This window comes from Trematomus bernacchii, unplaced genomic scaffold (assembly GCF_902827165.1).
Source record: "Trematomus bernacchii unplaced genomic scaffold, fTreBer1.1, whole genome shotgun sequence".
Taxonomy (NCBI): Eukaryota; Metazoa; Chordata; class Actinopteri; order Perciformes; family Nototheniidae; genus Trematomus; species Trematomus bernacchii.
The window spans coordinates 4,113,131-4,130,358 of NW_022987803.1; the positions used below are offsets into that span (position 1 = coordinate 4,113,131).

General features: G+C 44.9%; 1 protein-coding gene across 1 annotated transcript in view; it reads left to right on the forward strand.

Moving 5' to 3' along the window:
• ddx51 (DEAD (Asp-Glu-Ala-Asp) box polypeptide 51) overlaps positions 1 to 8,672 on the forward strand; it is a gene marked incomplete in the record, with an annotated part of 100,730 nt that extends 92,058 nt beyond the window's left edge. The window contains 6 exon segments of the mRNA XM_034150569.1: positions 2,236 to 2,351; positions 2,440 to 2,556; positions 5,681 to 5,782; positions 5,917 to 5,980; positions 6,093 to 6,227; positions 8,534 to 8,672. Coding sequence (XP_034006460.1) covers positions 2,236 to 2,351; positions 2,440 to 2,556; positions 5,681 to 5,782; positions 5,917 to 5,980; positions 6,093 to 6,227; positions 8,534 to 8,551 — 552 coding nt within the window.
• Between the last annotated feature and the right edge of the window lie 8,556 nt (positions 8,673 to 17,228).

The following is a 17,228-nucleotide window of genomic DNA, read 5'->3' on the forward strand; positions in this document are numbered from 1 at the left end:
AGTTTCTTAAAAAAATTAAGTGTTTGCTCACAAAGCATATGAAAAGTTTATAAAATAAGAAATGTTATAAATTAAACTACAATTTACAGTAAAGGCCTATATGTACCGCTGAAATAAAAACAATAGGTGATTATTCAATATACTGATTGAAAGATTGTCATTTTTCATTAAAAAAAATCTACTTTTTTTCTGCATCAAGTAAATGGTAAATGGACTGTACTTATATAGCGCTTTATCCAGTCTTTACGACCCCTCAAAGCGCTTTACATACTACATGTCATTCACCCATTCACACCCATTCATACAGAGCAGTGTACCTTACTCTAGGAACTAACATTCATACACATTCACACACCGTTGGCCATGCCATCGGGAGCAACTCAGGGTTTGCTCACCTCACACCCATTCATACAGAGCAGTGTACCTTACTCTATGAACTAGCTGTGCGATTATGGCAAAAATCATAATCACGATTATTTTTGGTCAATAATTGATATCACGATTATTAAATACGATTATTCATTGACTTTGAAAACATCCATTTATTGAACTTTTAAATACAAATAATAATTTGAACAGTATCTTTTTAACTGTTGATTTCCCTGAGCGTATAATTCAACTGAAAAACCAATACAAAAATAAATAAAATAAATGATACATTTATATCTACATTTAAATAAATAATATCAAAATAATAAATACCAATAAACAAGATCAACAAATATTTTGGAGCGCACTTCAACAAGCTACTAAACATATAACAACTCAGGGTTAAGTATCTTGCACAAGGATACATCGACATGTTGACTGCACGGGCTGGGATCGAACCCACAACCTTCTGGTTGAAAGACGATCGCACTCCCTCGCAGCCACAGTCGCCCTAAAAGTACTTTTCATTTGAATAATTTTAGTCCATAAAATACAACAATATACTTTGATTGAAGTAGCATTTATATGCAGGACTTTTGCTTGTAAAAATGTATTAACATTGTGGTTTTAGTACTGGTGCTTAAATGGATTGCATTTCTATACCACCTTTCCGGTCTTTGTAACCACTGAAACAACTTTTACAAGTCAGCAATCATCCATTCACACAGAATGCAGATAAGAATCAGAATCAGGTTTATTGCCAAGTAGGTTTACACATACGAGGAGTTTGTCTTGGTGTACATGGTGCATACATAAACACAGTCAAAGAAGATACAAAGTAACAAAACAGCCCAAAAATGTAATCAATTATAAAAACAAAAAAAAACTATTATAACCCTAACGGACCGTCCCACACAGCAGCGTTAAAAAATCTTGAAACGCTTCTGCCCTTTCACTTTGAATGGGGTGACGTCACTTTGCCTCACTTTTCGCCGAACTGCATTGTGGGCAATAGAGCGGAGATTTTCAGGATTTTCAGGATTCAAAGTTGAGCAATGTTCAACTTTTGAGGCTGAGGTGGAAGCGTCAGCCAATCAAATCCCGTGTACGCAAATCTGACAGTTCAAGCGCTAGCCAATCAAACCGCGTGTATGCTGGGAGAGACATACCGCACGTCATTTCCTCATATTCCAAAAAATGGAGGAGAAATTAGCGGTAGGGAATCACCCGGTGCTTTATGACCAGACCCTATTTACCTACCGGGATATAAACCGGAGGAGCCAGGCATGGAGGGAGGTGGCAGAGACAGTGGTAGGTTTTCGCCTGTTTGGGGAGTTTATATCCAGTTTACTTCGGGCTTTTTTGCTTCGGGCTTTTTTGCTTCGTGTCGCGGGCGGGAGATTCATGTGATTGGTTGTTGGTGCCTTGCTCGCAAAAAATCCCCAAGCTTCAGATACGCCCACCTCCAAGATTTTTTTAACGCTGCTGTGTGGACGGGCCGTAAGATAAAAAAAAAGTATTACAAAAACTACGTACAGTATACTATGATAAAATGCTCAGAATAATCAAATATATGGAAAGTGGAAAGCTGTGTAGATACTAAGAGAGGTAGCTTTTGTACAAATGTGCAAATATTCAGAGGGTTGTGCAGAACTGGCAATACTTAAATGAGATAAATACAATGTAATGCATACAGTCTATAAAGCAGCTGAAGGCAAGTGTGAGTGGGGGTCCCGGGACTTGTTAATGAAAACGTATTCCAGTCCTGCACACATGTGAAGCTGGGTCCTGTGGCGTGAGACAGGGATGTAAAGATTCTGTCAGACACGGCTCACTTTTTGAATGACTGCACGTTTGTGTTTTCAGGAGTATTACGTTCCCTGTACGTTAAGCAAGAAGCCTCTTCTCATCCTCCACTTCATCCTGCGCATGAAGCTCAGCCCCATCCTCTGCTTCACCAACTCCAGGGAGGCAGCACACAGGTGGGAGAGAGCCTCGCCGCGTAAACACATTACATCCTTCTTGCAAAGTGCTGCAAACCCTATCAGCTGACTGTTTGCTCCTCTCCAGGCTGTTTCTGCTGGTGCAGCTCTTTGGTGGCGTTCAGGCGGCCGAGTTCTCCTCCAGACTGTCTCCTGCTGAGAGGAAGAAGACGCTGAAGGAGTTTGAACAAGGAAAGATCCAACTGTGAGTGTGCTTTGTATAAACACATTTGTGTCGGAGAATATGTGACGACTCAGACACACCGTAATTATTTATTGACAAGTTATAACACACATAAATACACACTACTCATTGACAGTCTTTCTTTTTCCTTGTACACTGTCCATTTTCCCCAGCGTTGTTCAGATATCTCTGCTTTAGTCCTTAGACAGTAGGTCTGTTTTTCCATAGTAAATATTTATTCTACAATGTCCAGCCACTGACCCGGTCCATGAGGGTCACTTTTTAACCAGTTCCTTTTAATGGCCTTTTTTACCCGCAAGTATCAGGACTTTTAAAAACATAGAGGTCTTCCTTTCTAATTATAATCTGGAATTAAGCCCAGGTACATAACCCTTGGGTCACAGGGAGTCTTATAAATTCACTTTTCTTCCAGAATCGGAATAGCCCTGGTCCAAAATGCCTGACCAGAAGATGTGCGAGTGATATTCAACTGTCCACATTGTCTCCAACAGCACTGCTTTCTTCCCAAATGTTTATTTTTAATGTTTGGTGTCATTTTTCCATCCATATTCCTTCCATCTTTTGGAGCTAGTTGAAGTCAAATGGATTTTCAGCATATAATGCCAATCCAACTCAGCAGGATGGACATTATATATATCTCTCTACTGTACATCTGTCTAAAGGCAAAGGTGGGAAGTAGTGGAGTACAAATACTTCGTTACTGCACTTAAGTACATGTTTCTGGTATCAGTACTTTACTCCACTACTTATTTTTCTGACGACTTTTTACTTTTACTTCTTACATTTTGAACACAAATACCTGTACTTTCTACTTCTTACATTCTGAACACAAATACCTGTACTTCCTACTTCTTACATTCTGAACACAAATACCTGTAGTTTCTACTTCTTACATTCTGAACACAAATACCTGTACTTCCTACTTCTTACATTCTGAACACTAATACCTGTACTTTCTACTTCTTACATTTTTAACACAAATACCTGTACTTTCTACTTCTTAACACTAATACCTGTACTTTCTACTTCTTACATTTTCCAAACAGGCTGGTTACTTTAGTTTGAATGTGTGTTTGGTGGCGTGATCATTATTATTTAGAGTTATTGCGTGCCTATTGATTTGAACACGATCCGTGTATCCATCATTTCCTGGGGCCTCATTTATAAAGGGATATACGCTCAAAAGATGGCGTACGCCAGTTTCTACGCAATGTTTGCGATTTATAAAATACTAACTTGACGGGAAAATGTGCTGTCCTCCACGCAAACTCTAACCCATGCGTACGCACTAAGCACACAAACGGGAGAGACGAGAAACTGCGACACCGTTGGCAGAAGGAAGAATGGAGAGAAATATGTGGAAATAATACCATAAATAAAATGTTACCTCTCATTTATCAAATATGAAGAATTCATTTTCAAACATTGATTAAAGCCAATCTTAAAATGATTAAACAAACGCCTGTTTGAGACTCCTCAGTGCACACAAAAACATAACTTGGAGAAATAAATAAATACGGATATGCTATTTAAAACCACCTCGAATATGTTGTGTTAATGTTATGAAATGTTTTCTCATAAATGATGCGGTAAGCAGGAGGACAGAATTACGTCTAAACTGACGCCGTTTTGCATTTCTATAGGTTGTAGATACGAGCATGGTTTTATATACTATCACGTTTAATCGTGTTTTATGCCGTTTGCCAAGACTTGATAAGTCGCTCGTAAAACACAGGAGGTATGGAAACTAAGAACACCATATGTGGTAAATTGTACAGCTAATATAACACAATCCATTAGTTGTATTTCCTTTAACTGGTGGATTATGGATATATAGTTGCTGATCGACAGCTGGAACACAAACCACCAAATACAACAAAAATAATTCAGATCCAGTCGTCATGACTCCACTCCGGAGGGATTCCCCGATCATTTCTTACAGTTTCTCATCAAGGGGGTGTCTCCTGTCCCCGGGACAAACACACTGCCTGAGGAAGGTTATGTGTATTTGTTTTGTCATTAACTTTTTTCGGACCACTTATTTATTTATTTTGGTGACGATCCGACCTCCATGCTGCTACTCTGGTTCAAACTGCATCCACCAAACAATATGATTTATCTCGACCTCCCCACAATAACCAAAATCTGACACGGTGTGAGATGTCTTTTTTAGCTGTTCTATCGTAATTTCCTGCGATCTTCTTCATGCAGTCAGTCAAAATGAATGAATGAATGGGCGTTTCTTTGACTATGTATAGGCAAATATGGGCGTTACGAGTCGATTGTGATTTATAAAGGGACACAGGCGTAGGGAGTGCCGTACGCACTTCCCTCGCCGGTACGCAACGTTTTGTGAATCGGAAAATGGCGGAAAATTTATGTACCTATTTTTGTGCTTTGTACTACGTAAGCAACCTTCCTACGTCAATCCTACGCAAGGCGTTATAAATGAGGCCCCTGGTCTTCTCTAAAGAAGAGGGACCAATGAAAACGTTGCCGTTGTTCAGCATGGAAACATTCATTAGCTAACAATGACATTACATTACATGTTACTTATTAGACGCTTTTATCCAAAGCGACTTACATACTCAATACTGTGGGCAATCCCCACAGGAGCCATTTGGGGTGAAGTGTCTCAGGGACACAACGACATGCTGACTGCAGTGGGGTTTGAACCTGTGACCCCCTGATCCCAACACCTACGTACACACCACTGCACCACACACCTCCTGACATTATTGTTCTATTAATATAAAGGGAGGTCAGGTACTCTTTAAAACAGATGGTAGCTATGGGTACTTTTTACTTAAGTACATTTCAAAGCCCTCTTTACTTTTACTTGAGTAAAGACGTTTAGTCAGTACTTCTACTTTTACCAGAGTATTTTTAAACACAAGTATCTGTACTTCTACTTGAGTAAAGGATGTGTGTACTGCCATCTCTGTCTAAAGGAGACTAAAGAGTATGAATAAATACTAGGGAACAAGTTACAAAAACAGAGGTGTGACAGCATAATATGTATATTTTTTGTATTTGTATTTTTAACTTGGCCACTGTATGAATTCCTGCAGTGTAAGCTTTAATGATTTAAGGAGCAATAATGAAGCTAACGTGCGTCCTGCAGGATGATCAGCACAGACGCAGCCGCCAGAGGCATCGACATCAACGGGGTCAAATGTGTGGTGAACTATGACGCACCGCAGTACATCCGGACATACATCCACAGGTGAGCTGTCCATCAAACTGACCTGTGTGTGTATAACCGCAGGTACTATAAGGAGTACAAAGGATGTTTAGTGAAGAATATCCTCCAGATGTGGCTTATTCTCTCTGTGACTTGGCTTCTTTGTTTCTGTTCAGGATTGGAAGAACAGCCAGAGCAGGGAAAACAGGCCTGGCCTTCACCTTCCTGCTGGGAGTACAGGTACTTTTTAAATGATCATATAAACCTACTTACACTAAATAAAAGGTATTCTGATTGTGATTGTGAAGAGCATAAACAGGATATGAGACAGAGTGCTGTGTTTTCCCCTCAGGAGAAGAACTTCCTGCAGATGGTGGTGGAGGCAGGAACGCCCGGGATTCAGAAGCAGATCGTCAAACCAGAGAGCCTGAAGGGGATGGAGGCGCGCTACGAACAGACGCTGCAGGAGCTGGCCAACGTCATCAAGGTACACTTTCACCTCTGTTTAAGGGGGTCCTGGGCATATCTGGATTATTTTACCAAAATGATAATCAAATTAAGCTAACTCTACTTAAATGAACTCAATTGATGGCTATGAACTAGTTCATTTAAATAGCCCAAACGTGGTATATAGTCTACTTGCCGGCACTGTGAACCTGGAAATGGTACCCCCGTAGAAATATATAGTAGGGGTCCCCAGCACATAGAAACTTCTGGATGCCAACTAGGTTGGGTCTTCGGGGTTCGTAAGGATGCTGAGTCCAATTCTGACATTTTCAGGATCAAAAATGGCAGTTTAAACCAGAAAGAGGCCATGTTTCTACTCCCGTTGGGCGGATTTTTATGAAAAAAAATGTTGTCCATTGTAAGTGTCCTGAAAATGGCAGAAATTGATTAAGCATCCTCAATAATCCCCCAAACCACTCAAAAATGGTCCAAATCGGCCAAGCCATTTTTAGCTATTGTCTACATATGCCAATTAATGCGAATTAAGCAAATGTCGCACCCAGCGACGTTAGCACCCAGCAGTTTCTATGTGCAAGGGACTCGTACTTAGGGTTGCAAAATTCCGGGAATTTTCAAAGATTCAACTCAACATTCCTGTTTTCGTTCTTCAATGAAACAAATAATTGTTCAATAAAATAATTAAAACTTGTAAAAAATATATATTAAAATTAAAAAAAATCTGTTGAAATGTCATGTTTTTTTGTTTAATTTTGCATCGAATATTTCCAAAATTCCCCAGCTTAACTTCCCATGGAAACCCCTTTGCAACCCTACTCGTACTATACATTTCTAACATAAAACGTTGGGGTTCTCAACATTTCCAGGTTCACAATAGGACCCTATGAGCTGGCAAACAAACTGTTACATTTCTGCATTGAAATGACCCACCTATGTTGGAGTTGTGGAGTTACATTATCCCAAATGTTTCATAACATTTTCAAACCAATAGAAATATTGAATTGCAGTCCGGGTAAAGGTGGGATTCCTCTGCCTTCCTGTGATGGAGTTTGTCCCCTTTGACATGGGAACTTATCTGCCAGAAGCTGACACATAATGAGTTTATTTATGCAGTTTGAAGCCACATTTTGACCTCAACCTGATGAAGGATTTTAGTCATCGTTGCTGGATCTCAAGTTATCAGAGGCACAAGCTGAGTTAGCAGTAGTTACCATGTTCCACTTCAGGACAATTAAATGCAGTTTAGTTATTGTCATACACTGACTTACATGCACAAAAACCAAAGCATCGTTTACATTAAAGTGGACCTATCATGCTATATTTAAATGATATATTGTAGGGCCATACCTATATAAGGTATATTTATACGTTTCTGTTTTCAAAATACCAAACAGATCATGCATTTTAGCCATGCCTCATTTCGCTCTATGTGCTGTTTGCTGTCTACGGGTCTGATTCTGCTGACCACGCCCCCCTGCAGGAGAGGGGAGACGTGCTCTGATCAGCTGCTGGGCTGTCAGAAGAGGGGGAGAAAAAGAGATCTCCGTCCTCCGTGTTTTATTATATAGAGTCGTTATTCATTTGTTTTAAAGCTCAATAAATAACAAAGAAGACCTTTGACCGGCACTTTTCAAATTTTGTCCGGAAGATTTAAACTTTAACGGACATCTTGACCGGCGAAAGTAACTGAAACTGAAACTCTGCCGCACGGTCCCCTCGTTCCTTGGAAGAGGCGGAGAGGTGGGTGTTGAGGCAAGCACTGTAATTCTTTCCGGTTAGTCCACCAGCAGATGACAAACACCCACCTCTCCGCCTTTTCCAAGGAACGAGGGGAACAAACGCTTGCCTCGGGGAGGGAGAAAAAAAGCCACAGCGGAGAATAAACAGAAGGGTAACCATGGTAACTATGGGCGGGAAGTCGTCTTCGCTGCTTTTGTGGCAGACTACAGCGCCACTTACAGGCCTGGCATATGTACTACAGCGTCTCCAGCGCTTTCAAGCGGCAATGGCCGGCCGTGGCCCAACCCCACATTCCCCTGATAGGTGGAGAGTTGGCCCAATAGCCGTAGCACCACCGTCCTGACGTCAGTAAAGTGTTCAAATCTGGATCAGTTTTTATCAGATCCGTTGCAGCCCCTTTTTTAGAGATTTGGGTATGGAGGAAAATAGAGAGGGTTGTGTTTTCTGACACTTGGTGAGTTCCCTGGAACACCAGGGACACATATTCATGTATAAAAGACGTACAAAAGTGCATTTTGCATGATAGGTCCCCTTTAAGTTTTGCTATGAAAGGCTACTTTAATTTAAACCTTGTGTTTGTCTCTGCAGGATGAGAAAACCAGATAATGGAGCAGCACTGACGTTCTCCTCTGAGCTCACATCTGTGCCTCAACAGAACACGTTGCATTTTCAGCTGTACTGGGAATATTTATGTTGTTTAATAAAACATTAAATACATTAAACATACCATAACTTTGTGTTGAATCTGGTGATTTCAGCTCTACAGTGCAACCTCCAATGTGAATAACAACCAACACATGTAAAGTAGCTTAGGTCTGTAAAAAGGGTTTCATTGCGTGGTCATTGATTCAGGTGGATAATAGCAGGATTGAACTAATGTGATTTAAAAAAAAAAATCTTTATATTTGCTATCCTTCACATCAGTCAAAATATGCATTGTATGTAACTAAGACTTTCAACAAATGAACCTCCTTTGGACTTCCAGTTGGACATAGATGTATATATTTATCATGCTCATACTTATTCATATCGTTCTGTCAACGGTTTTACATAATCGTACTCTTGTCATTTTAAATGATACTTTTATACTGTGGATATTTCACATTATCCTTAGCCGCGTTCACACCGCAGTACTTTTCCCACTTTAGTTCCGATATAGTTCCGAAATGCCGCGCTCACACCAAAAAGAGCCGGAACTAAAATTAGTTCATCAGAACCTTTTTTACCCCCTTTTCCGTCCCTGCTAGAGAGCAGTTATTTCGTGGGAGAAAAAGGTTCCTATGTCTGATTGGCTGGGCGGAATGCAAACCACGCCCCGTAAAACTCCCAAAAAGTTTTGTGAAGCCGCCATTTTATTATTCTCGCATTAGCATTATTAGCATTAGCCCAGCGCACAAACGCAGAGAGACTATCTTATGGCAACACAAAAGAAAACATGGGAGCGGTGGAGATGAGGAGGTGTCGGCGTTCTGGCGATTTACTCGGAAGGCTTCAGTAGAAGCTGCTGGGAGTCCCAGCAGCTTCTACTGAAGCCAGTCCCCAACTCCGGGGACTTCCGGCCGGGGACTTCGGGTGGCAGTATACGCCGTGAAGTTGTTTGTGGCCTGCCAGTAAACCCAAAGCAGAAGAAGAAGAAGTGACGTCAGCGGCTTCATTTGCCTAATCCTCCCCCAGGAACTTATTCCGGTTCATTCATGAGAACTAAAGAGTTCTCATGAACCTTTGTGGGAAAAGTACTGCGGTGTGAATGCGCCTCTTGTGTGTGCTCCTACTTTCCCTTTCTTTTGTCTCTCATTGCTGTTGATGATCCGACACCTGATCATATCTTCCTGATCTAATCCTATTTTATAAGCAGAGTACTATAATGTCACTCATACATAGTGTGTTGGGGCCAACACTATACACTTCAAAGAACAATAAGAAGTGAATAACAATCTATTTTAATCTTTGCTTTTTACCATAAACAAAACTCAAAATGATATGAGGTGGCATTTTAGTTTGATTGCAATTTTTCATTTTCATTTTCATATAGCAATGTTTTTTAAATGAAATAAAAAATATTCTCTTATTTTATTTGTGTTTTCCTCTCCCCAGTGGAGCTCTTAATTCTTTTTTGTGTAAATAACAAAAACAGCACTTTGACAGAGTTTCAGGTGTAGAAACGTCACATAGCTGACCATGAGCCAAGAACTGAAGTTACCTACTGTAACTCCAGCTTCTATGAGTATTGGCGTAGCCCTCTAAGGCTATCGCTATTGGGTAATCCCCCTGCGCTCCCGCGCAGCACTGAAACACTTGTAGTCCAGGCCCGACAATCTGCTCCCACACAAAACAACTTTTCTTCAGCTATTCGTGGAGCCAGTGGGGCCCAGAACTTAGAGGGCTACGCCAATACTCATAGAAGCTGGAGTTACAGTAGGTAACTTCAGTTCTATTTCGTATATGGCTTCGCCCTCTAAGGCTATCGCTATTGGGTTAAGGGCGAAGCAAGATGTAGTCTGCGCCCCACTGGGTCCCCCCGGTACAAGAAGCACAGACACACCTGCTCAGATAACAACCCATGCCTATTGCGCCATGCGAATGGCGCATCACAGTCCCTGGAATATAGCATAACATGAATATTTACCATGAGGGGACGAAGGCTGGGAATAATACATACCTGCCGCTGTGAGAAAGTAGAGACGAAGGTCACACTTTGCCCAGTGACAGAAAGGAGGGGGAATAGCAGCTCTCTGCGTGCAGACAGGCAGGAGAGCGCACAGCTGGGTCCCCAACATCACTCACTCTGACTAGACATTACGTACGAAATGTGTCAGGGGAAAAAGGGGGACGTCCCTCTCATAAAAGGGAAATACAGGCCACTCTCCGTGTGCCGAGGCAGGAGAGAGGCGCACAGCTGGATCCCTGGCGTCACTCACTCTGACAGGACACTCAGCACAGGGTGTGTCAGAGAGGAATGGGAGACATCCCTCAAATAAAATGGAATAAATGAACAGGGAGAAGAGCAAGATGCTGCAGTGCAAATGTCTTCCACTGACATTCCTCCGTGTAAAGCCGTGGAGGAGGAAACATTCCTCTGGTGGAGTGCGCATTGATGTTCTCCGGGGGATCCACCCCAGCGGAGACATATGTGACACAGCTTCACACAGCCAGTGTGACAGCCGCTGTGCAGACAGAGACTGCCCTATCGAGCGCTCTCTATAATGCACAAACAGGCGCTGAGAACGGAGCAAGGCAGCCGTGCGCACCACATAGCAGGACAGCTGAGATGAGACGTGGCTTCTTCCTCCGACCTGTGAGGAGGGGGAAAGAAGCCAGCCAGGGTGATCACTCTTGACCTAAAAAAGTTTGTGATGACCTTAGCCTTAGGCATGAAGCAGGGTTAGCATAAACGGCTGTCCTCCCTGGCGATTGAGGTAGGCTGCCGTGGCCTGTTGGCTGGGCGAATCAACACATGTTTGATTGTACAGCAACGGGGCGAAGTGCTGGAATACTTCCCAACCCGGAGAACAGCTCCAGCACATTTACCTCTGACGCACGGGGTCGGAGCGTGGGCGAATGAACCACCTCTGGAGACCCCTCCTGTGGGGGAGACCCCGGGGAATCCCCACGTGATCAGCTGACGTCATGCTGAGCAGCTGTATCACGGAGAGGGCTGTCACCACGCTGTGGGATGTGACACGCTGGATAGGGAGCTGTCAGTTCCTCCACTCGCTGCAGCGAGAGCCGCACTCTGTTGCTGAGTTTTATTCCACTCGCAGATAAATGAATGTCTGGGGGGGAAGAGGACAGCTCGAGCGAGCTATGCAGTTTATAAACCAATAGGTTAAAACAGCAGGCTTCTGCAGCGAATGACCCACCTCTGGAGTCTCCTCCTGTGGGGGAGACCCATGGGGATCACCGCGTGACCAGCTGACGCCAATGCCGAGCAGCTGCGTCACGGAGAGGGCTGTGCGGGTTTAGACACGCCGGAGGAGATCTCGCTGCAGTTCCTCCACTCGCTGCCGCAAGAGTCGCGCTCTGCTGGCTGAGTTTAGATAGATAGATAGATAGATCGTACTTTATTGATCCCAAATTGGGAAATTGTTTTTGTTACAGCAGCATAAAAGGCATTTTACAATAAAACAAAATATACAAGAATAGAAATAAAATAAAATAAAATATAAAATAAAATATAAAATATACATGTCAAAATACAAAATAGAAAATATACATACAGATATTATATATATATATATATATATATATATACAAATATACAAATATATATATATTCAAAATATATGGAATTATGGAGTATTAAATATGAAACAGATTATGTGTGAGTAAAATGTACAAGGTGGTTTTATTTCTAGAGAAACTATGGAGCAGAGAGTTCTCTTCCAGCCAGAGGTGATTTGTTGTACAGTGTTATTGCAGTGGGCAGGAATGTTTTCCAGTATCTGTCCTTGTGACAGGGGAGCTGCAGCAGTCTGTTGGAGAAGGAGCTCCGTTGACTGTCCAGCTGCAGGTGGAGAGGATGGGTGGGGTTATCCATGATGGACAACAGCCTGTTCAGTGTCCTCCTCTCCACCACAGCTTCAAAGGGTTCCAGCTTGATGCCGATGACTGACCCAGCTTTCCTGATCAGTTTATTGATCCTGCAGGTGTCACCGGCTCTGATGCTGCCCCCCCAGCAGACCGCAGCAAAGAAGAGTGCACTAGCCACAACAGACTGATAGAAGATCTCCAGCATCTTACTGCATACGTTGAAGGATCTCAGCTTCCTCAGAAAATAGAGTCTGCTCATCCCCTTCTTGTACACAGCGTCAGTGTTGATCCTCCAGTTCAGCCCATTGTCTAAGTGCACTCCCAGGTACTTGTAGACCTCCACAACTGCCACATCCTCTCCCAGAATGCACAGGGGCAGAGGAGGAGATGTCCTCTTCCTCCTGAAATCAATGACCATCTCTCTGGTCTTGGCCACATTCAAAAGCAGATGATTTCTTCCAGTCCACTCAACAAAATCACCCACCAGCGCTCTGTACTCCTCCTCCCGTCCATCCCTTATACACCCTACCACTGCAGAGTCATCCGAAAACTTCTGCAGGTGGCATGACTCTGAGTTGTATAGAAAGTCAGAGGTGTATAAGGTGAACAGGAAAGGAGACAGCACAGTCCCCTGTGGGGCTCCAATACTACCAACCACCACATCAGACAGCACACTGCCCAGCCGGACGTACTGTGGTCTGTCCGTGAGGTAGTTGGTAATCCAGGAGATGGTGGACGAGTTTACCCTCATAGCCTGCAGCTTGTCACTCAGTAGCCGAGGCTGGATCGTGTTGAATGCACTGGAGAAATCAAAAAAGGTGATTCTCACAGTGCAACCCGATCCATTCAGGTATGAGTGAGCACGCTGCAGCAGGTAAATAATGGCATCGTCCACCCCCAGGTGAGGCTGGTAGGCAAATTGCAGAGGGTCAAGGAATGATCTCACCTGCGGTCTGAGATGGGCCAAGACCAGTCTCTCAAGCACCTTCATCACATGAGATGTGAGTGCTACAGGGCGATAGTCATTGAGCCCAGAAGGAGTTGTCTTTTTAGGGACCGGAACAACGCATGATGTCTTCCACAGCACCGGGATGGTCTCCAAGTGCAGGCTCAGGTTGAATATATACTGGAGAACAGGAGCCAGCTGGCGTGCACAGGTCCTCAGGACCCTGGGGCTGATACCATCAGGGCCAGCAGCCTTGCCTTGGTGGAGTTTTTCCATCTGACTCTGGACCTGTCCTGTGCTCACAGTGAAGCGGGGGGGGGGGGCTAGATGGAAGGGGGGATAGAGGGGGGGGGGGTCTGAGGCAAGATGAGCAGAGGGGGGGGGGGGGGGGTCAGCGGCAATGTGAGCAGAGGGGGGGGTGCAGAAGCCAGGCTGGGTGGTGGAGGAGAGGTGTGAAGTGTAGGTGGTGAGCAGAGGGGGGATGTTGACGCCAGGCTGAGAGGAGGAGGTGAGGTGAGAAGAGGAAGTGGAGGAGACAGCAGCGGGCGGAGAGCTAAACCTATTGAAGAAGGTGTTCAGCTCGTTGGCCCTCTCCAGGGTGCCCACAGTCAGTCTGTCTCTCCCTTTGAAGCCAGTGATAGCCTTCATCCCAGCCCAGACATCCCTGCTATTGTTCAGCTGGAGCTTAGTCTCCAGCTTCTTCCTGTACGAATCTCTGCCCCTCCTCAAATTGTCTCTCAGTTGATGCTGGACACTCTTCAGCATTGATTTGTCCCCAGACTTATAAGCTTCCTTTTTCTTATTTAAAAGAGTTTTCAGGTCACTAGTAATCCAGGGTTTATTATTGGGGAAACAGTTGACAGTTTTAGCCGGTAATATTGTTTGTTCACAGAAGTTGATGTATTCTGTGATGCAGTCAGTCATATTATTGATGTCCTCTCCATGTGGCACACAAAGCACGTCCCAGTCAGTGGTCTCGAAGCAGTCCTGTAGAGCCTCATTAGCCCCTGGAGTCCATTTCCTCACAGTCCTGGTGGATACAGGCTGCCTCTGCACCAGTGGGACATATTTAGGAGCCAAAAAGACGAGGTTGTGGTCAGATCTGCCCAGGGGGGGGAGGGCAGTGGCACAATATGCATTCTTGGTATTTGCATATAGAAGATCCAGAGTATTATTTCCCCTGGTGGGGCATTTCACATACTGAGTGAATGTAGGCAGAGATTTGTCCAGTTTTGCACGGTTAAAATCCCCAGTTATTGTTATGAATGCATTTGGGTGAAGAGTTTGGAGTTTGGCCACAGAAGAGTGAATGACGTCACCAGCCACCTCCGCGTCCGCGTTCGGTGGAATATAGACAGCAACTACGATGACAGAATAAAGTTCTCTAGGTAGATAAAATGGACGTAATCCCACAGCTAGCAGTTCAATGTCCGGGCTACAGAAACGCTCCTTCACAGTAACATGTCCAGGATTACACCATCGTTCGTTCACATACAGTGCAATCCCTCCTCCTTTCTTTTTACCGCTCAGAATAACGTCCCTGTCCGCCCGAACACTCGTGAAGCCGGGGAGAGCCGTGTTATTATCCGGGATGAGCGAGTGCAACCAAGTCTCGGTAAAACACATGATGCTACACTCACGGTATTCCCACTGCGTCTTCGTCAGCACGCGGAGCTCGTCCATCTTATTCCCCAAAGACCTCACGTTACCCATTATGATGGCCGGTACACAGGGTTTGTACCTCATCTTCTTCTTCATCCTCAGCTTGGCCCCAGCTCTGCAGCCACGCTTGAGCCTCCGAAGCTCCTCCGGGATGTCATGCCTGGCTCCGGGCAGCAGCACGGGTCGGCACAGCGCAATCAGCTGCTCACGCGTGTAAACAATGCCATCACTCCTCTGAGCATGGCTCTCCGACACAAAAAGTGAAAAAAGTAGCAGAAGAATGACCAGAAAACGTTCGAAGTAAAACGTGGCCATAGTTCGCTGCAAAACAAAATAAATATCCAAAGAAAAAAGTACAACTAAGAGAATAAAAGTAAACAAAAAGACAAAGAACAATAAAACACCGGGAGCTGCATGCAACAGGCAGCCACCAGCACGGCGCCTTACTTGTTTAATTCCACTCCCAGATAAATGAATGTCTGAGAGGGGAGAGGGCAGCTCTTCTCCAAATTCATTATGAAACCCAGGCTTTGACAGATGCGATACGAGATGTAACGTCTGTAAAGCGACTTCCTCATGCTGGATCGAGCCAGCAAATAGCAGGTCGTCCAGAGAAAAAACCTCATTCTCATCCCTCCTCTCTGTGTAGTGGCTCCAGCCTTCTCTACACAAAATGCGAGGAGCCAGGGAACATCCAAACAGCAGACGATTGTCTGGTCTGATATTCCCTGAAAAGAGAAACGCAGGAATTTCCTGTGTTTCGGGATGGTGGGTATGGAAGTATATGCATCATCCTTCAGGTGGAAGTGAACCAGTCGTCCTGGTGAACACATTCCAGCACCTGTTTGATCGTCAGCATGGGAATACTGACAGATCAAGGATGGGTCTCACTCCCCCGTTGGAGAGGCTTCTCTGTGATATGCTGTAATGGTCGTCATGACCGTGCTCTGTAGGAGGCATATCTGGGACAGAGGAATGCCGCGAGCTATGCAGTTTATAAACCAATAGGTTAAAACAGCAGGCTTCTGCAGCGAATGACCCACCTCTGGAGTCTCCTCCTGTGGGGGAGACCCATGGGGATCGGGCGCACATGCTCGAGATGTGTTGTGGTCGTCTTGGCGACGAGCCACGTCAGAGCCCTCGCCGCCGCAGCCCGTGAGGCAACCCAAGGTGGGTCTGGAGCAAAAGGGCTGTGAGGGAGCCTCCACACGCTGCGTTTCACTCCGGCTCTCATCATGAGGCGTGTTAGAGTAGAGGTGTGTGCCGTGACGTCCACATGAGGCGTCATAACTGCGCTCATGGCTTATTATGTGTGGAGGAGACGTATCTCGGACAGAGGAATGCTGCGAGCTCTGCGGTTCATTAACCGATAGGTTAAAACCAGCAGGCTTCTGCAGCGAGCCCTGCTGTCTACTAATCAACAGATTGGTGGCAGCTGGCTTAATTAGCGAATTCTAAAGTTTATTAACCGATAGATTAAAAACTGCAGGCTCTTACACAGAGTGGGGGGTGAGAAAACACTTGATACTGATGACTCAGACAAAAAGTTGGAAAATGAACTCTCCTTTTATTTTCCACACAACCCCAACACGTCAAAAACGTCTCTGCTTCCTCGGAGGCTCTGGTGGAGCAGACCAAGAGCGGGAGTGCCTCACTCCCCGTTGACCCACCGCTGGAAGACCCCTTTGTCTCTGGGGTGGCGGGGGAGCGGAGACGTGGGACGGAGCCCCTGCAGCCGCTGAAGGACCCTGACGCCGCGGCTGTGGGCGTCTCTCCGCCTGCCGCTGTGGCCGGGTCGGACGCTGCGGCTGCTGCGGGCGTTGATGCCGCTGTGGCCGCCCAGCAGGCTGGAGCCAGCTGACGTGCTGGCGGATGTCGTCCGCCTGTTCTGCAGCAGACTTCATGGACTCCACCATGGCGTGGAACTGGGGTCCGAACAGCCCGTCCGGGCTGATTGGAGCGTCCAGAAGCACCTTCCTGGCCGTCTCCGTAAGTGACGCCTGCTGCAGCCAGAGGTGGCGCTGAATTTATTTATTTTTATTTAACCTTTATTTAACCAGATAAAAACATTGAGATAAAATCTCATTTTCAATGCTGACCTGGCCAAGAAGGCAGCAACGTTACACATAACACATAACACAAACA